The sequence below is a fragment of the Hemiscyllium ocellatum genome, chromosome 8 (genome assembly GCF_020745735.1).
Source record: "Hemiscyllium ocellatum isolate sHemOce1 chromosome 8, sHemOce1.pat.X.cur, whole genome shotgun sequence".
Lineage (NCBI taxonomy): Eukaryota > Metazoa > Chordata > Chondrichthyes > Orectolobiformes > Hemiscylliidae > Hemiscyllium > Hemiscyllium ocellatum.
In genome coordinates, this window is record NC_083408.1 from 53,198,611 (window position 1) to 53,222,274 (window position 23,664).

General features: G+C 38.5%; 1 protein-coding gene across 2 annotated transcripts in view; it reads left to right on the forward strand.

Moving 5' to 3' along the window:
* Positions 1 to 23,664, forward strand: part of scfd1 (sec1 family domain containing 1) — a 164,761-nt gene that overhangs the window by 39,161 nt on the left and 101,936 nt on the right. For both annotated transcript variants that reach the window (XM_060828380.1, XM_060828381.1), the window contains 2 exons: positions 20,330 to 20,469; positions 21,151 to 21,241. In XM_060828380.1, the coding sequence (XP_060684363.1) occupies positions 20,330 to 20,469; positions 21,151 to 21,241 (231 nt within the window). The remainder of the gene's footprint in view (positions 1 to 20,329; positions 20,470 to 21,150; positions 21,242 to 23,664) is intronic.

Here is a 23,664-nt window from a genome sequence, read left to right on the forward strand (position 1 = left end):
ACCATAATGCCAAGGGGTCTGAGAAGTCTGGCAATCATTTCCGAGATGTTTTTGATATAGGGGAGAGTGGCTAGGGTTTCTGGATGTGTTTTGTCTGCTTGTTCGCGTTTGTTGCTGAGAAATCGGTGGACTGTGTTCATTGGGTACCCATTTTTTTTTTAAGACACAGTATGGGTTTTTGCAAGGTTTGTAGCTCAGGTTGAGGTTTAGGGTGTAGGTTTGCTCATTGAGCTGTAGGTTTGATATCCAGACGTTTCATTACCTGGCTAGGTAACATCAGTGGCAACCTCCAAGTGAAGCAAAGCTGTTGTCTCCTGCTTTCTATGAATATCTTTCTCCTGGATGGGGTTCTTGGGGTTTGTGGTGATGTCATTTCCACAAAAAGTGTTTTCTGAGGGGTTGATAGATGACATCTAGATCTATGCGTTTGTTCATGTCGTTGTGGTTGGAGTGCCACGCCTCTAGAAATTCTCTGGCATGTCTTTGCTTAGCCTGTCCCAAGATAGATGTGTTGTCCTAGTCGAAATTGTGTAAGGCTACGAGGGAGAGAGGGTCGTGTCTTTTTGTGGCTAGCTGGTATTTGTGTATCCTGGTGGCTAACCTTCTTCCTGTTTGTCCTACGTCGTGTTTGTGGCAGTCCTTGCATGGAATTTTGTAGATGACTTTGGTTTTGTCCATGGGTTGTACTGGGTCTTTTAAGTTTGTTAGTTTCTATTTGAGAGTGTAGGTGGGTTTGTGTGCTACTGGGATTCCAAGGGGTCTTAGTGGTCTGGCTGTCATTTCTGAAACTTCTTTGATATATGGTAAGGTGATTAGGGTTTCTGGCTGTGTTTTGTCTGCTTGTCGTGGTTTGTTTTTGAGGAATCTGCACACTGTATTTCTTTGTGAAGTATCCGTTCTTTTTGAATATGTCGTATAGGTGATTCTCCTCTGTTTTCTGAAGTTCATCTGTGCTACAGTGTGTGGTGGCTCGTCGGAATAGTGTTCTGATACAGCTTTGTTTGTGTGTGTTGGGATGGTTGCTGGTATAGTTAAGTATTTGGTCAGTGTTTGTCGGTTTTCAGTATACGCAGGTCTGTAGTTCTCCGTTGTCCTTTCTATCGACTGTGACGTCCAGGAATGTGAGTTTGTTGTCAGTTTCTTCCTCCTTGGTGAACTTTATGTCTGTGAGGGTGTTGTTGATGATGTTAAATGTCTATTCTATCTTGTTTCGTTTTGTGATGACAAAGGTGTCATTAGATTAGATTAGTTTGATTAGATTAGATTAGATTACTTACAGTGTGGAAATGAACAGGAAATGACATCACCACAAACCCCAAGAAACCCATCCAGGAGAAAGATATAAATAGAAAGCAGGAGACAACAGCTTCGCTTCACTTGGAGGTCACCACTGATGATGTTACCTAGCCAGGTAATGAAACATCTGGATATCAAACCTACAGCTCAGCGAGCAAACCTACATCCTACACAGTATAGGTGATTTTTCTCTGCTTTGCATAGTTCCTCTGTGCTGCAGTATGTGTTGGCTTATCGAAATAATGTTCTGATGCAGCTTCGATACCACCCCCTGAAAAGAAAAGCACAGGAAATGACATCACCAACCCAAATATATAAATAGAAAGCAGGAATGATCAGCAGTGCTTCGCCCGGAGGCCCACTGAAGATGTTACCTTGTAGGGTGATGAAATGTCTGGAAACGAACCTTCCAGTTCAGCGAGCAAACCTACATCCATGTCTTGTACCACCGCAACATAACATCCCAACTCCAATATTCAAAAAGCAGATTTTTTTGAACATTTTTAAGATAAGTGGGTGAAAGGATATTGAGGTAGGCAGGAAAGGTGAATGATAAGATCAGTATGATTGAACTGTAGGGGTGAGCAGACTCGAGGAGCTAAGTTGGGTGACTTCCACTCCTAAATCATATGTTCATGTTCGGGCTACGCCATAATTATAGCCAACACTAACAAGATACGCTTTTCTCCTATCAGTAAATGTTCTTTTCCCAGCCCTGTTAACAGAAGCCATATAGTTTTGAAAGTATACTTTCGTAGCAACACTCAGCAGGGAGATAAGTTGCATAGTAGAACACTTAATTGCTTTCTTGTTTGGTAGGAAGACTACCTTATATTTAATTGATGGATTAACTGTCTCTGAAATTTGTGTAATAATGGATTTGTAAAGTTCTGTATTGTCACACTTGGTTAAGTCAACAAATTATTTCTCCTCTACTACCAGGTATGTTTCAGTGATTAATAAGAGCCAAGCAGCAGATTGAAGCCTTTATATGTGTTACAGTATTTGGCACCCACAATCTACCTGTCCTTATTGGTATTGTTGAGCTTTATAGCTAGAGGAGGAAGATGACCGTTCCACGTTATCTTGTCCTCCCCCTCCATGACCCTACAGATGGGTATTTCACAACATGCTGAAAATTACAAGTAAGAACTTTGATCAGTACTCTCTCCTGACGTACATCCACTGTTCCCAGTATTACTGTTCTTTCAAGCAGCCATCATGGTATCAATTTCCGAATTACACATTTCATTCAGCAGATCAAATGTTTCTGTTTATGAACTTTCTTTAATTGGGAGCTACTTGAAAGCATGTTTTTAATCATGAATTTTACAAAAGTTAACTTGCAGCCTGAATGCTGGGCATGCACAACTGATCTTAAGAGTTTTGAGATGTTGGCCATAACCTTTGAACATGATGAACACTTAAGGGATATTCACTGGCTCTTTAGCAGTCTGGACCAATTCTTATTCTGATTCTCTGTTGGTTCCTTGCAATGGTTCACAGCTTGTTGATGGTTCCTCACTGGTGGTCTTAACTCAAAACATCACTTACATTATCACCTCTATATAGACTCCTTTCACATTTGTGATCTTTTGATCATTTTACCAGATCCACATTGTATACTAGGCTGTCCACTTGCAAATGATCCACCTTGACCAACTTATGAAGTTGCAGCATAATAGATACAAGACTTCAGCTCTGTATGATACCGAGAAACAGTTGGGTAGACTGGTTATAGAAAACGCCGTGGTCGCTGATAATAGTGCTCAACTCTTGTGTTCCAGGACTGGCCATTCCTCTAAACCAAGCCAGTCCAATACACCAACGGCATTGCCACCTTCCTGTCAATGTGAAAAATTAGCCAGGTATAGCTTCTCTATGAAAAGCAAGGCAGAAACAATCCAGCCAATTCCCACTCTCATCAGTCAACTCTCAGTCATCAACAAGATTATATAAAGTGGCATTGACTCAACAGTACTCTCCTTATTGGGGCTTAGTTCTTGTTCCTCCAAACTGCTTGATTCCAAACAATATCACAGCCTTGGTTGAAACATTGAAAGAAAAACTGAATTTTGGACGTGAAGTGAGACTGACTGCCCTTGACGTTAATGCTGTGCCTACTCCAAATGTCCTGCGGTCTTTCAAGAAAACAGCTCATCTTCAAGGGCAGTTAAGAATAACAGTAAATGCTGAGCTTGTCAGTTATGCCATACCTTATAAATGAATATTTGCAGCTGCGAGAGGAGGTATTTAGGAGCAGGGGAAATGAGAGGAATTTGTGCGTTTTATGGAGCGTAATGACATTGAGGAACTCTTTTATGAGGAATGAGAATGTCTTCAAGATACAGCAAGATGTTTAAACCCAGCAAGTATCTAGGAGGATGTAAATGTTTGCGGATACATTACCTTGTGACAAGGAGCTGTTTGAAATGTCCAAATACCCCAAAAAGGAGTTGAACAATAAAGACATGCGATAATTAATTGTTTAAATCTCCTTCCATGCAAGTGAAAGACATGTCACATGTCCCCTGGCAATTCTAAGTAGCAGGTGTGAAAACGTTATCTTGAGATGGCACCTTGGGGCTGTGAATTCAGCTCAAATTTTGGCTAACTTGGTTAGTTTTAATTTAACAGAAACAAATGCCACATTTTCTAAAATTACCTAATGAAGCTACTTCCAGTTGTAGAAATCAAATGATTGGACCTCTGACAAATTGTTTAATATGTGATCAGTGAAAAGATAATCACGAAAGACATGGAGATTTTCATCTCCATCATTCCCTTAACCCATAAAATTGAACTCTAGGCCTGATCGGCTGATAATATAATCAAGTAGTCTTGAAAGGTAATCCTGTTAGCAGACAGCCATGCACTCCACTAAAATAATATATTTTTGCAAATATTATAAATTCTGCTATTTCTAATCTAAGGACAGATGAGGGAGACTTCATCAACTTATATTGACAAAACTTGATAGAGCACGGTGGCACAGTGGTTAGCACTGCTGTCTCACAGCGCCTGAGACCCAGGTTCAATTCCCGATTCAGGCGACTGACTGTGTAGAGTTTGCACGTTCTCCTCGTGTCTGCGTGGGTTTCCACCGGGTGCTCCGGTTTCCTCCCACAGTCCAAAGATGTGCGGGTCAGGTGAATTGGCCATGCTATAGTGCCCGTAGTGTTAGGTAAGGGGTAAATGTAGGGGTATGGGTGGGTTGCGCTTCGGCGGGTCGGTGTGGACTTGTTGGGCCGAAGGGCCTGTTTCCACACTGTAAGTAATCCAATCTAATCAAATCTAATGCCACACAAAACTAATCTTGAATGTCCACAGAAATCCCATAGATATAGTCTCAGTAATTGTTCATCAGATTGAACTGTAACTTCTCACAATTAAGTTGGGTAATTACAATGTTGATCTGAGCCATTCTGACCAGGATGTCCAAGATTGTATTACTGTTCTGTACTTATCATGTTCGCTGACATCAATCATTAACTGCACTGGAGTACTGCATTTGATTTCTACACTATTGAGCTTAGCAAATAGATATTAGATTATCTTTCTGCATTTTCTCAATATGCAGTGAATATTGGTCTCAGCTGGTGGGTGTTTCTTCTCCCTGGTGCCAGATCCCACCCCCTACTATCTGCAAAAAAGTGTTCATGCTTGCACTTGTAGATTGGGAGCTTGACAAAATCCAGTGGTCAGTAAGTGTCTGTGTAAACTGCCCATAAAAGAGTCCATTGGATAAAGGGTTAAAAAAAAGAATAATTAGCTTCCTTCGATCAAACACTAGATCTGGGGGAAAACATCTGGACATCCTTTAAGCATTTTGTTGCTTTGGTAACTAAGAAATTTTCAATGATCTCTTGTTTTAAAATTCCTGTTCTTTGAATATGCGCATATTTTAAAAAACTGATACTTCAATGGATGCTTTGTACAAAGGCAGATTCTTATCATTTTTATAATCCTTAATGACATGCAGGAATGCTTTTAAAAATAAGGATCTTAGAAACTCTACTATCTTTGAACATTGCATCTGTGCACTCAGATGTCACTTCAAGTTTGATAGCTTATGGAATTTATTAAGTGATTTTCTTTCTACTCATTTCCTTTTGGAAAGGACTGGTTTATATTACCCAACTTACCATGCACATGTCATTGCTAGAACTTGGTACTTACAGTCATTCAAAACATGTCTGTTTTGCTGCAGCCGTAATTAATGAGTCTCATAGATATACTTTTCTCTGGAAGTATACATGTAATTTCCACGTACTGGAATGAAGATTGGGAACCAAGTAGCTCTAGGTTACTTTTCTTCTGGCAATGAATTATGTAACTACAATATGCATGCTTTATTCACATAGCACTTCCAAAATGTTTAAGAATTTGCCTCCTCTGAAACATTTCTGCCGTTGGCTGCTAATCAATTATGATGAAATTTTCCCCAAAGGAAAATGAGTATTTTGCAATAAAAACAGATAATTCTGGAAATGCCCAACAAAAGTGGCAGCACCTATGGAGAGAGAAACAGAGTTAATGTTTCAATATTAATTCTGGTTCTCTTTCCATGGATGCTGCCAAACCTACCAAGTGTTTTCCAGCATTTTCAGCTTTAATTTCAGGTTTCCAACATCGGAAATGCTTTGCTGGTGTACCTTTGTTTACATTGGAAATATTGATGTGTTACTCTTTCTCTTCTTTATCTCCAGCCACATTTGCACAAAGTTTTTCAATTATAACTTTTAACTACCTTTTTTAAAATTATATCACTGACTTCCAACCCAGGGAGTTGGGCAATGAAGGAGAAGAAAGATCTGACTTGTAGTGAATTTTCAATGAAATTTCAGTTCTGAATTGTTGCAGCATCATGCTTGTGTTGCATAGAAAAGAATCATATCTTGTATGTGTACCACTACTTATGCCTAACTCGCATTGCCAATTTCAGTTTACAATAATGTAAAAACCTCTATCTTTTGCATAATGGCATCCTGCCAGTTGTTCAAGTAGTAAAGTTATTCTGTGGTATAGTTCCAAAAGGCATTCGACAAGGCACATAAGCCTACTTAATAAGATAAGAGATCATGATGTTTAAAGTAAGCATTTTCAGGATGGAAACCTACGGTTAGTGGAGTGCCAGAGCCACAATTATTTAAGATATGTATTAATGACTTTGATGATGCAACTCAATGTGGCAAAATTGCAAATGACACCAAAATATGATCAGATTAGATTCCCTACAGTGTGGAAACCGGCCTTTCGGCCCAACAAGTCCACACCGACCCTCTGAAGAGTAACCCACCCAGAACCATTCCCCTGCCCTATATATACCCCTGATTAATGCGCCTAACACTATGGGCAATTTAGCAAGGCCAATTCACCTGACCTGCACATCTTTGGACTGTGGGAGGAAACTGGAGCACCCGAAGGAAACCGACGCAGACACGGGGAGAATGTGCAAACTCCACACAGACAGTTGCCTGAGGCAGGAATCGAATCCAGGCCCCTGGTTCTGAGAGGCAGCAGGGTTAACCACTGAGCCACTGTCATCCTCATGTGGAAAGGCAAGTTGTATGATGAAGCAAGAAGCCTTCAGAGGGACATAGACATGTTAAGTAAGTCGGCACATACATAGAAGATGGAATATAATGTGGAAAAATTGGGTTCATGTATTTTGACAGGAAGATAAAAGAAGCTGGCTATTATTTAAGTGGGGAAAGACTGCAGAAAGCTGCAGCACAAAGAGATTTGGGAGCCCTCTAGTTTGAATCACAAAAAGTTAAAATTCAAATTCAGTAGGTAATAGGAAAGACAAATGGACTGTTATTCTTTATTTTGAAGAGAGTAGAGTATAAAAATAGGGCAGTCTTACACTATACCAGGCATTAGTCAGACTACACTTGGAGTACTGTGCACAATTTTTGTCCCCTTGACAGAAGAAAAGCATAATGTCATTGGAGGCAGTCCAGAGAAAGTTCACTAGGTTGATCCTGGGTATGGCTAGATTGTCTTATGAGGGCAAGTTGAGTACACAGGGCTTATATTCATTGGAGTTTAGATGAATGAAAGAGGACATAAAAGATTTGTTATGAAGTTGAAGGCTTGAATTGTACCTTTAAGAGAGGTGAATGCTGTTCTGAACTGAGAGCTTACAGAACCTGTGTATATGACGAGACGGCAGTCCTAGAATGTACTTGGACAATTGAAAATATGTAACATTTGGCTGTGAAAGGGATACCTACGTTTTGGTTGCTGTTTTGACAACAACTCATATTTAAACAATCAGTTTAAATTATGCCCTAGGATACTCAAACTCATTCTAGTTTGAATTTATTGTTTTGCCAAACTCGAATCAATGAGATGATCTGATGTTGGGAGTATAAAAATGCAGGCGTTTTGAAAATTGGAGAGAGAGCAACTGCATCTACACTGTACCTTTTCAGATGAAACATACTCGCAGTAAAAAGAAAGAAGATGACCCAGGGACAACTTCAGATAGAAGAAGACAGACACAAAAGACGACAGTGGCTGTGTGGTTTTGAAATTAAGTTGATGTAACTTTAGTAAATGTCTTGTTGGAACAGCATATTATTATCAAGTTATAGGCAGATAATAAACAGTTAAGAGAAATGGAGACTTAGAATTGTGAATAGTTTTTTAATGTTTACTTTTGGAGTTAAAAAATAAATTGATGGTATTTTCTCTAAATAGTAGAATTTGTGAGTTCTCTGTTACTCATTTTTCTTGGTTTTTTTTGAGTTTAAGTAACAGGGGTTCAGCTCTGTGTCATAGCAAGATCCTCGAGGGCTTGATATGGTAGATACAGAGAGATTGTTTATTCTGGTGGGAATGCTTAGGGGCAGAAGGCATAATCTCAAAGTAGGGAGTCACCCATTTAAGTCCGATGAGGAAGAATTTTGTTCGTCTGAGGGTAGTGAATCTGTGAAATTCTTTACCGCAGATGGCCATTGGTGTTGGGTTGTTAAGCATATTCAAGTTTGAGACAGATTTTTAATCGGTTAGGGAATTAAGAGTTATTTAAGGTAATTGCAGGTGGAATTGAGGATGATCAGATCTCTCGTGATCTCATTGAATGGCAGAATGGGTTTAATGGTCTGAAAAACCTATTTCTGCTTCTATATCTTGTGGACTAAATCCAGATGCTGATAGTAATGATTGTTTCCTGCTTCACGAAGTATCCTGCTGCAGTCTTCACAGTTGCAACCAACATAGTACTAGTGAATTGATGTAAACCTAAACAATTCATGCACTGTTCATGTTGTTAAAGCCATTAAAAAGATTAAACTTTGTTCAGTGAGGTTTTCTGTGTTTACAGTTACTGTGAACAACTTGCAGGTCCTGATAAACTAAGTTTGGAAGTATGACTCTTACTGTCTCAAATATTTAAATATTGAGCATTTTCAACAATCATACTTTTTAAGTTTGCTTATAAAATTTCAGTTTCCTTTTGCTCTCTATAATTGATTAAGATGTGAAATATAATCAGTGTTTTTTATTCCTGATTTGCTGTTTAGCCATTATAATCTAATGGCTAATGAGCTTGTCTGATTGCTTCACTACTACTGAACCAGGCAGGTTCTCCAACAGATGTCAGTGTAATATCAAAAAGAGAAACCAGTGCTCCGGACATTATCAAATCTTTGTAGGCAGTCTTTTTCAAGGTCAGTTCTGAATAATTCCTTTGACTACCATATTTGGGTAATTATGTACTGATTTTGCATAGCTTACCTTCAAAGTATATTTTTGCATTGAAGATGGGTGAGCAAAAAGTATCAGAACATGAATTTAAAAGAAACCACTTACTGAACCAAATTTGTTTTTGTTGGAGTAATAAGATGTAGATCAATAGACCTTTACTACTATCTGCAGCAATATAATAAGAAATTACATGAATATTCCATTTTCCAGCAGTTTTTACCGTGTGTCAAAACTTCAAGAGAGTCAAAGGGCAGGGGTGAGTGTAGTGGCCTTTACTAAGGAGAAGGTGCCAGGGAAGTTGAAAGGCCTGAAGGTGGGTAAATTATTTGGATCAGATGGACCATCCCAGAATTATCAGAAAGGTAGTAGATAAATGAGGATAATGTAAGAAATAAATGAGATTGCAGAGGCATTGCTGGTGATCTTTAAGGAATCACTGGAATCAGGGATAGTGCCAAGGGAATGGAAAATGGCTAATGTAATGCCCCTGTTTAAGAAGGGAGGGAGACAGAAGACAGGAAACTATAGACTGGGTTAGCCTGACGCTGTCGTTAGTCCATTATAAAAGAAGAGACTGCAGAGTACTTGGAAGTGCATGGTAAAATAGGGGTGAGCCAACACAGCTCCATCAAGGCGATGTCATGTCTCTCAAATCTACAAGAATTCTTTGAGGAGGTTATGAGTAAGTTAGGCTAAGGAGAGCCAGTGGACGTGATCTCTTTTTAGATTTTCAGAAAGCCTTTTACAAGTTGCCACACAGGAGGCTGCTAAATAACCTAAGAATCCGTGGTTGTTTTGGGCAAGTTACTGGCTTAGATAGAGATTGGCTGACTGGCAGAAGGCAGAGAATGGAGACAAAGTGGTCTTTTTCAGAGTGGCAACTGGTAACTAATGGAGTTCTACAGGGGTTCATATTATGATTACATCTATTCCCGTTATACAGAAATGATTTGGACAAAGGAACTGAGTGCATTGTTGTTAAGTTCGCAGATGGCACATAGATAGGTAGAGAGGCAGGTAGCATTGAAGAAGTTGGGGTAGCTGCAGAAGGACTTCGATAGGTTAGAAAAGTGGGCAAAGAAATAACAGATGGAATACAACATGGGAAAGTGTGAGGTTATGCACTTGGTAAGAGGAATAGATACGTAGTCCATTTTCGAAACAGGGAAAGGCTTTGGAAATATGAAGCACAAAGGGGCTTGGCAATCCTAGTTAACAATTCTCTTCAGGTTAACATGGAGGTTCAGTTGGCAATTAGGAAGGCAAATGTAATGTTTGCGTTCATTTCAAGAGGGCTAGAATAGAAGACCAGTGATGTGCTGCTGAGGCTATATAAATATAATGCTCTGGTCAGACCACATTTAGAATATTATGAGCACTTCCTAAGGAATGATGTGTCAGTGTTGGAGGGGGTCCAGATGAATTTACAAGAATGATCCCAGGGATGAAGGGCTTATCATTGAAGGAGTGGTTGAGGACTCCGAGTCTATACTAAATGGAGTTTAGAAGGTTAAGGGAAGATCTCATTGAAATGTAGAGAATAATGAGAGGCCTGGATAGAGTGGATGTGGCGAAGGTTTTTTCCACTAGCAGGAGAGACTAGGACCCAAGGGCATAACCTCAGAGTGAAGGGATGATCCTTTAGAACTAGGATGAGGAGGAAGGTCATCACCCAGAAAGTGGTTAATCTATGGAAACCAAGTTATTGAGTATATTTAAGACAGAGATAGATACGTTCTTATCTTGAAAGGGGATCACGAGTTACAGGGAAAAGGCAGGAGAATGTGATTGAGAAACATGTCAGCCATGATCGAATGGCAGGACACACACACTTTGGCTGAATGGCCTAATTTTGCTCCTACATTTTATGGTCTTCTGGTCAGGTTGAGAAAACCATTTCTATTAAAATATTTGGAACTTTACAATTCTTAGGTTTTATAACTAACTGTATTCTAGCTGTATCTTTGCATTGGATCAGCACAGATAAGAAAATTGAATGTGGCATTGGAATAAACTTTTTTTTAAAAAAAGGAAAGAAAATAAATAGTTTGAGACATTTCTTATTACTATTTTTGCTATGGAATTGTACACTTTTGAGAGTATTTTTGTTTTTCTATGTGATCCAATTAAAATACCAGACTTTGAACTTGCACCTTATAGTACTGAAATGCTAGCAGTAATGCTGTTTAGGCTTAGTTGTTTTTTCCTAGTTCCCTCCATTCATTTTAAATGGCAGCACATTATTGAATGTGGATATTAATTTGTTGGCAATTTAGAATGAAGACCCCCATTCTTATTTGTGTAGAAAATTAGTGATCTGACATAGAGGACAGATCTGATGGTGCAAGTTGGTGTGGTGCCATTTAGGTATCCTGAGTTTTGTCATAATTGTTGAGACTATCATAATTTTTCTTGTTTTCTTTTCATTTTTGGTTTGGAACTGTGAGTTACAGTTGAGACTGAACTTTGAACAGCAGCTCGTTTTAAAAAGAAAACAAAAGAATGATGTTTGTTGTTAGGAACTAGCCTGGAAGGACAAACCAAGTTAATGAATGCTCCAACAACACTCTAAGTGAACCGGCACCAAGATGCTGTTATGCTTAAGGGCTGGCAGCTGGTTGCATGTTGAATTGGTTTACCAAGGCCAATGGTCAATGCTGGCCAGACAATCGGAAAATGAAACAAAGAGAAAGCAAAGGGTGAACTGCTTTTGACTGGAGTTCTTGGGCAGGAGGTAGTGTTGGTATAAAGCTGCAGGATGAGTTTTTGGGTTTTGCCTTCTCTAGTTACTCTCCAGTTGACAGCTTGTTGAAAATCCTGAGAAAAGAATCCCAGTTTATAAGAAATAATGAAAAGTCTGCAGAGGTCTGTTGAAGCTGTTTGCATTGACAGGTCACTTTGGAATTCAAACAGGATGCAACCCATCAGATTTCATGAAGGCTTGTTATTCATCATTAGAACAGTTGCCAGTTTGTTAACCAACAATTCTTTAATTTTAACTTATCCCTCAACTATGTCTCTTGATGTGAGTGTGTACTTGGTGACCAAAGAAAATCAGGTTTAGATTGTAGATATTAATTAGATTGCTTTGAGTTAATCTGTATTCATCTAAAGTTACATTATTAATAATGAATTGTTATTTTTTGTTTAAGTTATAAACTTATGTCCAAGGTTGGTTATTTGTAAAGTCTGATTAAGAAAAATTGAGCAATTTTGAGGATCATCAAATATTTTACTCTCGAGGTGTTATGAATCCAGTCTGAAAACCTTCCTAAACAAATGCAACACTTCCGTGGCAGGAATCACTTGCCCTAGAATGCACAGACTGGAGATGAAGCTTCTGTAAAAGTGCCAACTACTTCAAGTATCACTGAGTGGAGCACATGGAGCACATTTTCAGCCCTGCTGTGCTTTAACCAGCAACACACGGAGGCCAAGCACAATCAGTGGAATGTGTGTGCAGAACCCTGAGCATCCTATCCACCACGTTCATCAAATACCCCCTGCCCCACTCCCCCACATCCACTCCCTCCCTCCCCACACCATCTACCACTGAAGCAGAGTTTGCAGACTATTCAGCCAGAATGACAGGCCCTCCTTAACTCTGAGAGGCTACCAAATGAGAAGATTAATAATAAGAAGTGCACTTTTGACTATACTGCTTCGGTGTATGGACAGGAGTCCAATGTGATTGAATCTAGCAAATTTGATATTAGACTGCACGTTACATCTTTAAAAAAGTAGAAACCACAGCTCATCAGTGTTTAAATGCTAGGTAGTAAGTTTACTAGAAGCAATTATACTGTAGATTTCATTATAATATGACAGTTCACTGATAAATTATGGACACCTTTATACGTTTATTGTAAAAATATAATTTGTGCCAATGCACCTAATTGAAAATTGAGAGCATGTTTTGAGCTGAATTTTAAATTGTAGATTTTCTATTATTCCAGCAAGTAGAAGGACTTTAATCTAGCCAAGACATGTGTCAATATATTGTACTACTTTGCCCTTTCTCCCCTAGTGAATAACTTACTAGATTCACTTTTTTAAAAATCAGTCAAATTAACAGAAGTGTTAGGAAAAAAACAATAAATCTATTAGAAAATAACGTTAATCTGTTACATTAAAAGAATTGACGAGTAATAATTGTTTTGAATGACAGCATTTAAGACCAATAATATTTTGCAGTTTCGCATGTTGGAAATACCTAATCTCAGTGCATAAACTATTAATTTATTTTAAAAGAAGTTAATTAGTCATCACAAGTGAAACCTCGAACTATTCTTAGAACCTTCTGACTGGTCAAAAATCAAACTGTTTACTTTTCCTCACATTTGTTTTAGAAATTGGATATGAGTTTTTTGGGAGGATAAAATGTAGCATAAAATATCAAAACCGAATTGATGGTGTTTTTAAGTTGAGTGATCAGAAATGTCTGAAGTTGACATGAAAGTAAATTTGATGCTCAGTAAATTAATATAGTAGGACAAATTTCATATTGCAATAGGTCACAATTGGTAATTTTACTCTTGGGTTTTAATAAGTCATGTGTTTCCATAACAACAAGTTATAAAGCAAATATTTCTATGGGCTATTGCCCACAGCCATTGTTATGTTGGCCTGTTTCCTGTCTCCCAGCCAGTGTCCACACAAATTTGGAATGCTTCCCATTCCATTTTGTAAAAACAGCTTGTATGTTGGATAGTTAACCAAAAATGTTTAAACATAGACATTATATTGATAAATGTTTTACAATTTCAGGACTTGTGGACAGTACAAAACTTGGAATTCTTGTGAAATATGAGTATAGTTTAGAAGTTCTATAGGACGTTGGTTGGTGGAACAGGTGAACAAATGGTGGAATTTAAAGCAGAGAAATGTGAAGTGATTCATTTTAGTAGGAAGAATACAGCTAGACATTATAAACTAAAAGGTACAATAACAAAGAGACTGAGGTATATATGTGCATAAGTCAATGTAGGTACCTGCACAGTTTGAAAGAATGATTATTAAATTACGATACAATATCCTAGACTTTATAAATAAGGACATAGCCTTGTTGCTTTTGTATTCTATGTTACACTATACAAAATAGCTTGGTCTCAATTGGATTATTGCATCAGGTTCTGGACCATGCACTTTAGGGAGGCTGAGAGAGCAAAACGTGTGTAAAAATGATTCATGAGAATGGTTGCAGGGATGAGGAATTTCAGTCTAAGGTGGTTTGAAGAAGTTGGAACTGTTGTCTTTAGAGAAGGGAGAATTGAGAGGAGATTTGATAGAGGTGTTCAACATCATGAGGGGACCTGTGCAGAATAGATAGTAAAAGACTTCACATTGATGTAAGATGAAAGGCATAGACTTAAGTTCTTGGCAAGAAAGTTTTGGGTAACAAATAGTTAGTATCTGGAATGCACTGCCTGCCATTCAGTTGAATTATCCAAGAGGAATTTTAGATTGTTTTCTGAAAAGAAAGTATGAGTAGGTCAATGGTAGGGTAGGGCGTTAATGCTGGATGATTTGCTCCTTTTTAAAGCTGGTTTAAACACGAGTCCAAATGGCCGCCTCCTGTGCTACAACCATGTTGTGTTTCTGTAAATTCTGGAACTTCCCAGCTCTTATGTAACTGTTTGACAGTAATTAAATAAGACTATTATAAAAAGTACCAAGTGGAATTTTTCATATTCAAGATGTCATCTTGATTTGTCTCAGATTAAACAGAACTTCAAAACAGAATCACTTTTTCCAGATAGAGACTCTGCCTCCAAAATACAGCGCGACCTGTATGACAGAACCACTATGTTGCTCTTCTGTAGGCCAAAAGAATCAAAATGAGTTGACTTCGCATGCTAGTGTTCCAACTTTGTGTCTGTTTGAAAGCAAATCAATATTCAAATATTCCAAGAAAGTGGTGTCTTATTCAAGTGCATTGCTAATCTGTGTTATTAGTGTAAGTTGAGGTTGGGGTCTTCAAATAAAATCTGTACTCGAATTATCATTCTAATGCAGGTTTCTGTAATCAATTCCAGGCTATTATGTCATCATTATATTCCAACAGTAGTTATGGTATATATTTTGTTTGGTTTAAGAGTGCAACATTTGGTCCCTTATCCTTCTGTATGCTTGCTAATGGAAATTGTTTACAGAAATTTCATTTGGTTGTATTTCAGTGTTGGCTAGAGGTTTTGCATAATTTACGTTTAGAGGTGACACTGAATATTTTATTTCAGCTACACCGTTTTTATTTACTGATGAGACGCTTCACTGTTAGTACATGTGCAAGTTTGGAAACACAATGCAAATGCACATTCATTAGGATGTCAGCAAACAGCCTGTTTAAAAAGTGAGACTTTACTAAATGTTGGTATTCAGAAGGATTTGGTTATCCTCGCATGTGAATCAAAAAGTTAAACTGACGGCCAGCAAGCAATTAGAAAGGCAAATGGTGTGTCATCCTTTATTTCAAAAGGGTGAGAATATAAATAAATCTTGCTGCAATTATGAAAGGAAAAATATAAGTGTGCCAAAACTGTATGCTGGCATTTTTTCAGAGAGGTCCATGAGCTAAGACTTTGTATGAATTCACACATAGCCGAGAGTGTGTTGCTGGGAAAGCACAGCAGGTTGGGCAGCATCCGAGGAGCAGGAGAATCGACGTTTTGGGCATAAGCCCTTCATCACGAATCAGCTTTCCTGATGTAGGGCTTATGCCCAAAACAAAGATTCTCCTGCTCCTTCGATGTTGCCCAGCCTGCTGTGCTTTCCCAGCAACATACTTTTGACTCTGATCTCCAGCATCTGCAATTCTCAATTTCTCCTAGAAGAACTCACACCTAGCCCCTCTAAATTTTCAATCGTCGTGACTATGAATCGTATCCCTGCATTCTATGGGCATATCAAACTTGGAGTACCCACTTTTTATAAAAAGAAGTCTGATATAGCCAAGGTAACTGAGGATGTAAATTTGGTAGCTTTCAGAGAGGAATTCTGGAATATCATACCTGTACAAAATCAGGGTAACTTCAAACAGAAAGACCAAAAAAGAAAGATAATGAGAGGCTGACCACCCAATCCCTCTTAGTAGAACTCCATCTCCTGAGATGTTTATACGTTTTACCCTTTCAGGGATATACCAGTTTCAAGCCTGGACTATGTGAATTAGTGCTAATATCCTTATGGGCTCTGAAGGTCACAGTTTGAGAGCAGCCATTGAATACTCCTCCTTTGCAGGCAGTGTAAAGGAAAAGACACTGTCTCATCACTCTGAGTGTTGCCAGCCAGCCAGTGTCATAAGCAATCAGTCCAATAGAGCAAACTGTTAACAAGTCAGCTAACTTTGGAGCCAAAAAGGAATGTTGGCAATCAGTAGCTTACTTGGAATAGGACCTAGAATGCAGGTTGGGGATGTCGTGGGTAACATGAATTATGAGCGTGCTTGAGAGACATTAGTAGAGAAAAATACAAGTTCAGGGCTGGTGAGGTGGAAGCTGAGGGGCGAGAGAGCCTGAAAAGCAATTTTAGTGAAAGGGCAAAAAGAAGCAGAGACGCCTGCTCAGTTCCCCATCTCAATGACAAAGATGTCCGTAAGCTCTTTGCCTTTGTTCAAGGTGAAGGTGTTAAAGACTGGGAAAGTGGTTAAAAATATGTATTGTAGTCGAGAAACAAAGCTGAAGGGTTATCTTTGCACTTCAGGACAACTGTGGAATCATGATCATTTTTATAGATGAAAATAGGACTCAATGTTGTGGCACAGTGGTTAGCATTGCTGCCTCACAGCACCAGGGACCAGGGTTTGATTCCAGCATTGGCCCAAGCTCTGTGTGAAGTTTGCATTTTCTCCTTTTGTCAGATGGGTGCTCTGGTTTCTTCCCACAGACCAAAGATGTGCAGACTGGCCATGATAAATTGCCCATAGTATCCAGCGATGTACAGGCTAGATGGATTAGCCATGCTAAATGCAGGGGTTACAGTGATAGGGTGGAGGACTGGGGCTGGGTGGGATGCTGTTTCGAGAGTCGGTGCAGACTAGGTGGGCCGAATGGCCTCTTTCTGCATTGTAGAGATTGTATGATTCTATGATTGTTTTATGTGGTCTAGCCAGAACTTGCACTGAATGATTGAACCTAATCAGAGCGAGAGACCATCTGGCGGAGATGATTGAGGGCCAAAAGACTTAACAGTTAGGATTTTGAGTGTGGTTCCAAATGGAAAGTGTCAATGGTCACCACTTTGGATTAAGATAAAAGCTAAAGTACCATAAACGTTTTAAAAAACATTACTTATGTAGCTGTTTGGTTCCACAATTATAAAATTTATCAGAGACGGTGAAGGTGACTGGCAGAAATTATAAAATGAGTGTACAGTTTAAAACCTAGTTCCATCTCATTCAAGAAAATGTAATATTTCAAGGGCTATTGCAATGTTTTCATTACCTTAGAGTCTCTTCTCACTGCTAGAGGAAAACTTGCCATTGTATCTTCTGGAAAATAATAGCGTCACTCACAACAACTTATGGACTCCTATGTTAATGTATTCAATTGCAGACTCCTGATGTTGTTTTCAGTTTCAGTGGAGTAATTGCAGTGACTGTCTCGCCATCATTGACAGCACAAAATCTGTGTTCATAGAAAAGTAGCTCTGTAGCTGAAGTTCAAATGCATTCAGCTAAATGGGATGGAATTTGCTTCTTTTGAGTAAATGGATGGGAAAATCTTAATTTTATTAGTTCTGGTTGTGGGAGCACAACACAAAAGCTCCCCACAGTGAACCTAGCTAACAACCTCACTAAGAACCAATGAAAAATGGCCTGGGAAATATCAGATTTGCATTGGTGCTCCACAGAATACTATCTTGAATGTGTGGCTAATGCACACATTTAACTTGGTATTATCCTGCAACTATTCGGTAATTTTTTTTGTTACAATTCATTTATTCTTGGAACATTAGGTGATTGTTGTTGAAAGGAAATAGGATGATTTGTTTCCTGGTTTTGACACAGCTGTTACATGATATAGAAAATTTAACTGATTGTTTTGGTAGCATGAAATACAAAATCATATTTCGCCAATTCAAGCAATGATTCTTTACTGAATGGAAATGTCATTAAGCTTATCTAAGCTGTTTTCACATGAGAATCTTTATTCTACTGCATTACTCCAGATGCCTACAGCAAACACACTGAGGATGTCTGAAGAATAAACTGTGAACTTATATAGTTCATTTAGCCCCCGTTTTAGTTTATCAAGTATTCCAATTCAGAAATTATCGGCAACAAATCTTTAGTCTTAAACAGTATCAAACAGCAGTTTATTGCAAAATTATTGCAGAAAATTACTCAGTGAAAATGTCAAACAGTTATTGATTAAAATACAGATACAAAAGCTAAAACTAGATATGTATAGCAGATATTTATAAGGATGCAATTAAGGTTAGTATATTATTGTTGCAAGCCTGTTGCCAGCTCAAAGATTCGCTTTCTAATGTGAAAAATTGAAAACTGGAAGTCAGAATTGAACAGCTGGAATCACTTGTGTAAATTGAGTAATTGGAGGTTCCCCACAGGTGGATTGAGCAAGAAAGGTTCTGTGAAGGACTGAAGGTTCCTTTGTTTTGCTTTTATAGCAGTTTAGGTTGTGGTCCTTGATAAACTTATTCCATATTAGAGTCCTGGCTGTTTTGCCTTTTTTCCATTTCTATGATGAGCGATTTCTCTCTGATTCTGTCTCTGAGTTTCTCTTGGTGCTCTGTGTAATATGGTGTCTTGGTTTGTCTTATACAGACTGCTGTGGTAACTTTTGATAATCATCGTTCAGAAAATCAGTTATTCTAGAATTCCTTAAAGAGATTCTTTCAGTTTCCTGTTTATCGTCTCTTGGAAGTTTCAAATTCTCACACATTTAAAAGGACCTGTTGTCTAAAGGTTAAAGAAACTCAAATGTCTCTTTTGCGATTGATGCTGAGTTAATACATCATCCTGTCTTTGTGGCTGAAGTGAATGTACACGAACAGTTGTGTGACTTCTGAGATCTGTCCTATCAAATGTTATGTTGTTTTAAAAGGTCAGATTACCTTTTTTAAAAATATATAGTGTAAGTATGCATTTGTGGCAATACCATTGGTCTGAGATATTCAAACGATAGAGAGTTTTACTCAGTATTGAGTTACAAACTGTATATTCTACAAGAACCCTTGGCATATCACTGGCACTTTGTTGGTTTATCACACATAGGTATGAGCAACACTCGGTCAAGAGTGTTTTATTTCAGGTTTGACAGCACCGACTAGCTCTTTCCAGGCTGATTTAAAAAGTGCTGCTGCCCATCTCTGATGAGCAGAATTATTCCGGGACTTGAGAGCTGCATTCCTGTAACAAACTTCACCAGTGCAATTAAGAGAGAAGGCAACCCAAAATGGTGAATTCCATGGAGCACAAAATTTGGTGTTTTCTTGATGGTAACATTAATGAAGCAGTATTTGCAATACAATTCACTCCTTTCCTTTACTGTTTTAAAAGCAATGATTTTCCTATTCTGCATCATGTCTTGAACTACGGATTTTCTTTAGCTCCCCTTCTTCCCTGAAGAAAAAGGCAAGTGTTGGTGTGTAATTCTATGTATGCTGATATATACTTGTGGATTTAAGATGGTGTCAGTGAATTAATTGACTTGGGGCATTTCATAGTTATACTAAGAATGAGCATTCAGTAAATCTACATTTTAGAAGTAGAATTGCTGAATATTGAGCAGGAGAATAAAAATCATCAATGAACTCTCCTTGACTTGAGACAGAGAAAACAAGTTCTCCATACAGTGATTTGGCCATGATAAGCTAACAATAAAATCAGATTTGATATATATGGCTCTATAGAAAACAATGTATTTACTTACTAAACTGTTAATGGAGCATCCTGTTCTGTTAATGAGCTACATATCAATAAAATACTTCATTGCTTAAACGTACTTGCAGCTGAAGTTTACTGCACTATCCTGATTGCTGAATAAATAGGGTTATTAGTTAATTTTGACTGATACTTGTTTAGATGGAATGTAATTGTTACTAGTTCTTTGGAGATATTTTTATGGGCATGCTCAGACACACATTCAGGGCAGATGGAAAGAACACTACTATTGCACCACAAGATCTTTTCTTGAGGTTAGTTTGTCAGCTAATATGAGAATTGAATCTATGCCATTAAGCTTTACTACTACCATGTTAAATCATCAAGTCATCCAGTCATCAGCTTTCCAGGTCTTTATACTGAGAATGATTGATAGGTATCACACACTTGTCTAACGAGTATATTTTTCTGCAGGATTTCCATTTGAATAGAGTAAACCTGGAAGAAACCCCTGGACAAGAAAACTCCCCTGCCGGGGCTAGACCAAAGAAAAGAAATAAAAAAACCTATGATTTGACAGCTGCTGACAATTTTTGGCAAAGGCACAAAGGCAGGTAATGCACTTTGGGATTTCATTGTTTTAATGCTTACTTGGTTGAATGGCTGGCTTGTGATGCTAAGTAAACCTAACTTTACTTTCAAGAAAGAGTTGGAAAGAGCTCTTAAGGATAGTGGAATCAACGGTTATGGGGATAAGGCAGGAGCAGGATACTGATTGAGGATGATCAGCCATGATCATAATGAATAGTGGTGCTGGCTCAAAAGGCAGAATGGCCTACTCCTGCACCTATTGTCTATTGTCTGTCAATTCAATTCCCACACCAGCTGAGGTTACACTAAGGGATTCTTCTTCTCCTTGCCTGAGGCATGATGACCCTCAGGTTAAGCCACCACCAGTTTGTCTCTCTAATGCGAGAGAACCCCGATGGTCCTCTGGAACTATGGTGACTTAACCATTTACTTTGGGGATTGATTGTCAAATCTCTGATCATTATTCTGAAAGTGGCTTCGATATTAGTATTTAGTTTTCATCTGTTGCCATTTGGCCAGAGGAATGGTGTCCAGTAGTATTTGGGTGAAATCTTGTGCTTTCTCATTGGGAATTGTCCTGGGAATTTGTAGTATTGAGGATGTTCCTGGGGCTTGTCCTTACTGTGAAGACACATTTTGACAGTTTAATGGCAAGCCTGAAATTTAGAGCTTACGTTATGAAACCCTGACCTCTTGTTGTGTAGTCCTTTCCCAGAAGTAGCTGAATCTGTGCAACAAGAACTGGATTCCTACAGGACGCAAGAAGATGAAGTCAAGCATTTGAAGAGCATCATGGTAAGCAGGAAGTCCTTTCATACAACCAGAAAGCAAATGTGTGTGTGTATAAGTGAAAATGTAGACTTGGATGCAGACACACAACCACAACATCCCTGATATGAAGCAGTCAAGCATGAAAATTTCTCATGTACGGAAAATCCGTATTATCACCAGAAGAAGAAGCTGAAATTCATTTCAATTGTTGTCCAATTTGAATGCTAATCAGGGATTAAAATCAATAGCCATCTACTTCACATGAAAGAATGATGTGCCCCTTATCAACAAGGCCTTTACTTGTCTGGCAGCTTCTGCTTTGAGTGTTTCATCCTGTGTCACCCATTATACTACTCTTTTAAAATCAAATCCACCAACCTCCCAAACCACACTCTGAGTTTCTTCCAAAGAAACCCTCCTTTCTTTCTTTCACAAACTGTGAACCAAGCAAGTCTTCATCCTCAGTAGTCTATCTCCTACACTTTTTTAATCTCCAAATTTACTGCCAAACCTATCTAATCTAGATGTTTTCCCAAATAGAACATGCCTTCTTGCCCCAAATAAGGAAGAAGGATAATACAAGCAGTTGGCTAATGACGGCAAGTCATAGAGATGTACAGCATGGAAACAGACCCTTTGGTCCAACCCGTCCATGCCGACCAGTATTCCAACCCAATCTAGTCCCACCTGCCAGCACCCAGCCCATATCCCTCCAAATCCTTCCTATTCATATACACATCCAAATGCCTCTTAAATGTTGCAATTGTACCAGCCTCCACCACTTCCTCTGGTAGCTCATTCCATACACGTACCACCCTCTGCGTGAAAAAGTTGCCCCTTAGGTCTTTGTATTTTAAAAAAAGTGAAAAGGACAATAAATAAAAACAATTTGCACTGTCTGTATATCAATGTGAACAGCATCCAAACTAAATGAAGAGAACTGGAAGCTATAATTCATAGTGAGGAACCAGATGTAGTAGGACTAACAAACACAGCTACATATAGAACAAGACTGACAGTTAAATATTGTAGATTATAGCATAATTAAGTAGAAAAAAGATGTGTGTAAAATAGCTGTGTAAATCAGGTCCTTACAGATTAAGGAGAAATAAACATTGAGAAGGAACAATCCATTTGATGGTGATGGAGACAAAGGATAAAGCACATCAATTATATTACAGGAGTATTCTAAAAGCCAATGAATAATTCAAGTGAATTGGAGATCAAATTATGAAAGCAAATATATAAAATGAGTAAGATTAGATTCCCTACAGCATGGAAACAGGCCCTCGAAAGAGTAACTCACCCAGATCCCTATCCTTTCTTGACTCTTGACTAATACACCTAGCACTATGGACAATTTAGCATTGTCAATTCACCTGACCTGCACATCTTTGGATTGTGGGAGGAAACCCACGCAGACATGGGGAGCATGTGCGAGCTCCACACAGACAATTGCCCGAGGCAGGAAGCGAACTCGGATCCCTGGCTCTGTGAGGCAGCAGTACTAACCACACTAAGCCACCGTGCCATATGTAATGATATAAAATTCTTATCATCATGGGAGATTTCAACAATACCTGTAAATAAACAGGTGCAAAGATTAAGAATAAAATGAGGGAAAGCCAGGAGAAAGATATGCACTGGGAAATAACAACAATAGGAACTACACAATAGAAATGGAATTAAGCGCAGGAGAAATGGGACTAGACCACTTCCTTAAATTTGCTCCTCCATTCATATGATCATGGTTGTTCTCCCTCATGTCCAGTTTTCTACTAATTCCACATATCCTTCCCATATTCTCCAAAAGACCAGAATCCTCTTTATCTGGGCCTTAAATATGCTCAATATGGGCTATCCACTATAGTCTGGAATAAATAATCTGAAGGATACTAATCTTATTCATTAAGAAGCAATTTTCGGTGCCTGCCCTGTTATGAACCCCTTCATAACCTTGGATGTTTCTTTGACTCTACCTTATTTTCCTTCAAAATGTCTTCTCAGCCTCCCAGAAGGCAGTCTTCTCCTCCTAGGAATCAATCTAATTGAATCTTTGATGTGCTGAATCCAGTGCAGCTGTGGATTTAAAGTGCAGTAGTCCTAACACTGATCCTTTCAGCAAGTCACTAGTTATAGCCTTCCAGCTTGAAAATGCCCAGGTTACTTCCACTGTTTGCTTCTGTCCATTACCAGTCTTCCATCTGCACTTCCATGTTGTGAGTCCTTATTTTATACATTGATCTTTCATGTGGCACTTTATTGAATGATTTTCAGAAATCCAAGATTTTCCTTTAAATCTGCTGGTGTTATACTTTGATGTCAGGGTTTTAATAATCCATTCAATAGCTTCAATTACTGCAGTGTTAAAGGTTCTGTTTAATTCTACTTCAAAGATCCACATAGAAACCGGGACAATTCAGTCACAAGTAACTAATGAAATTAAA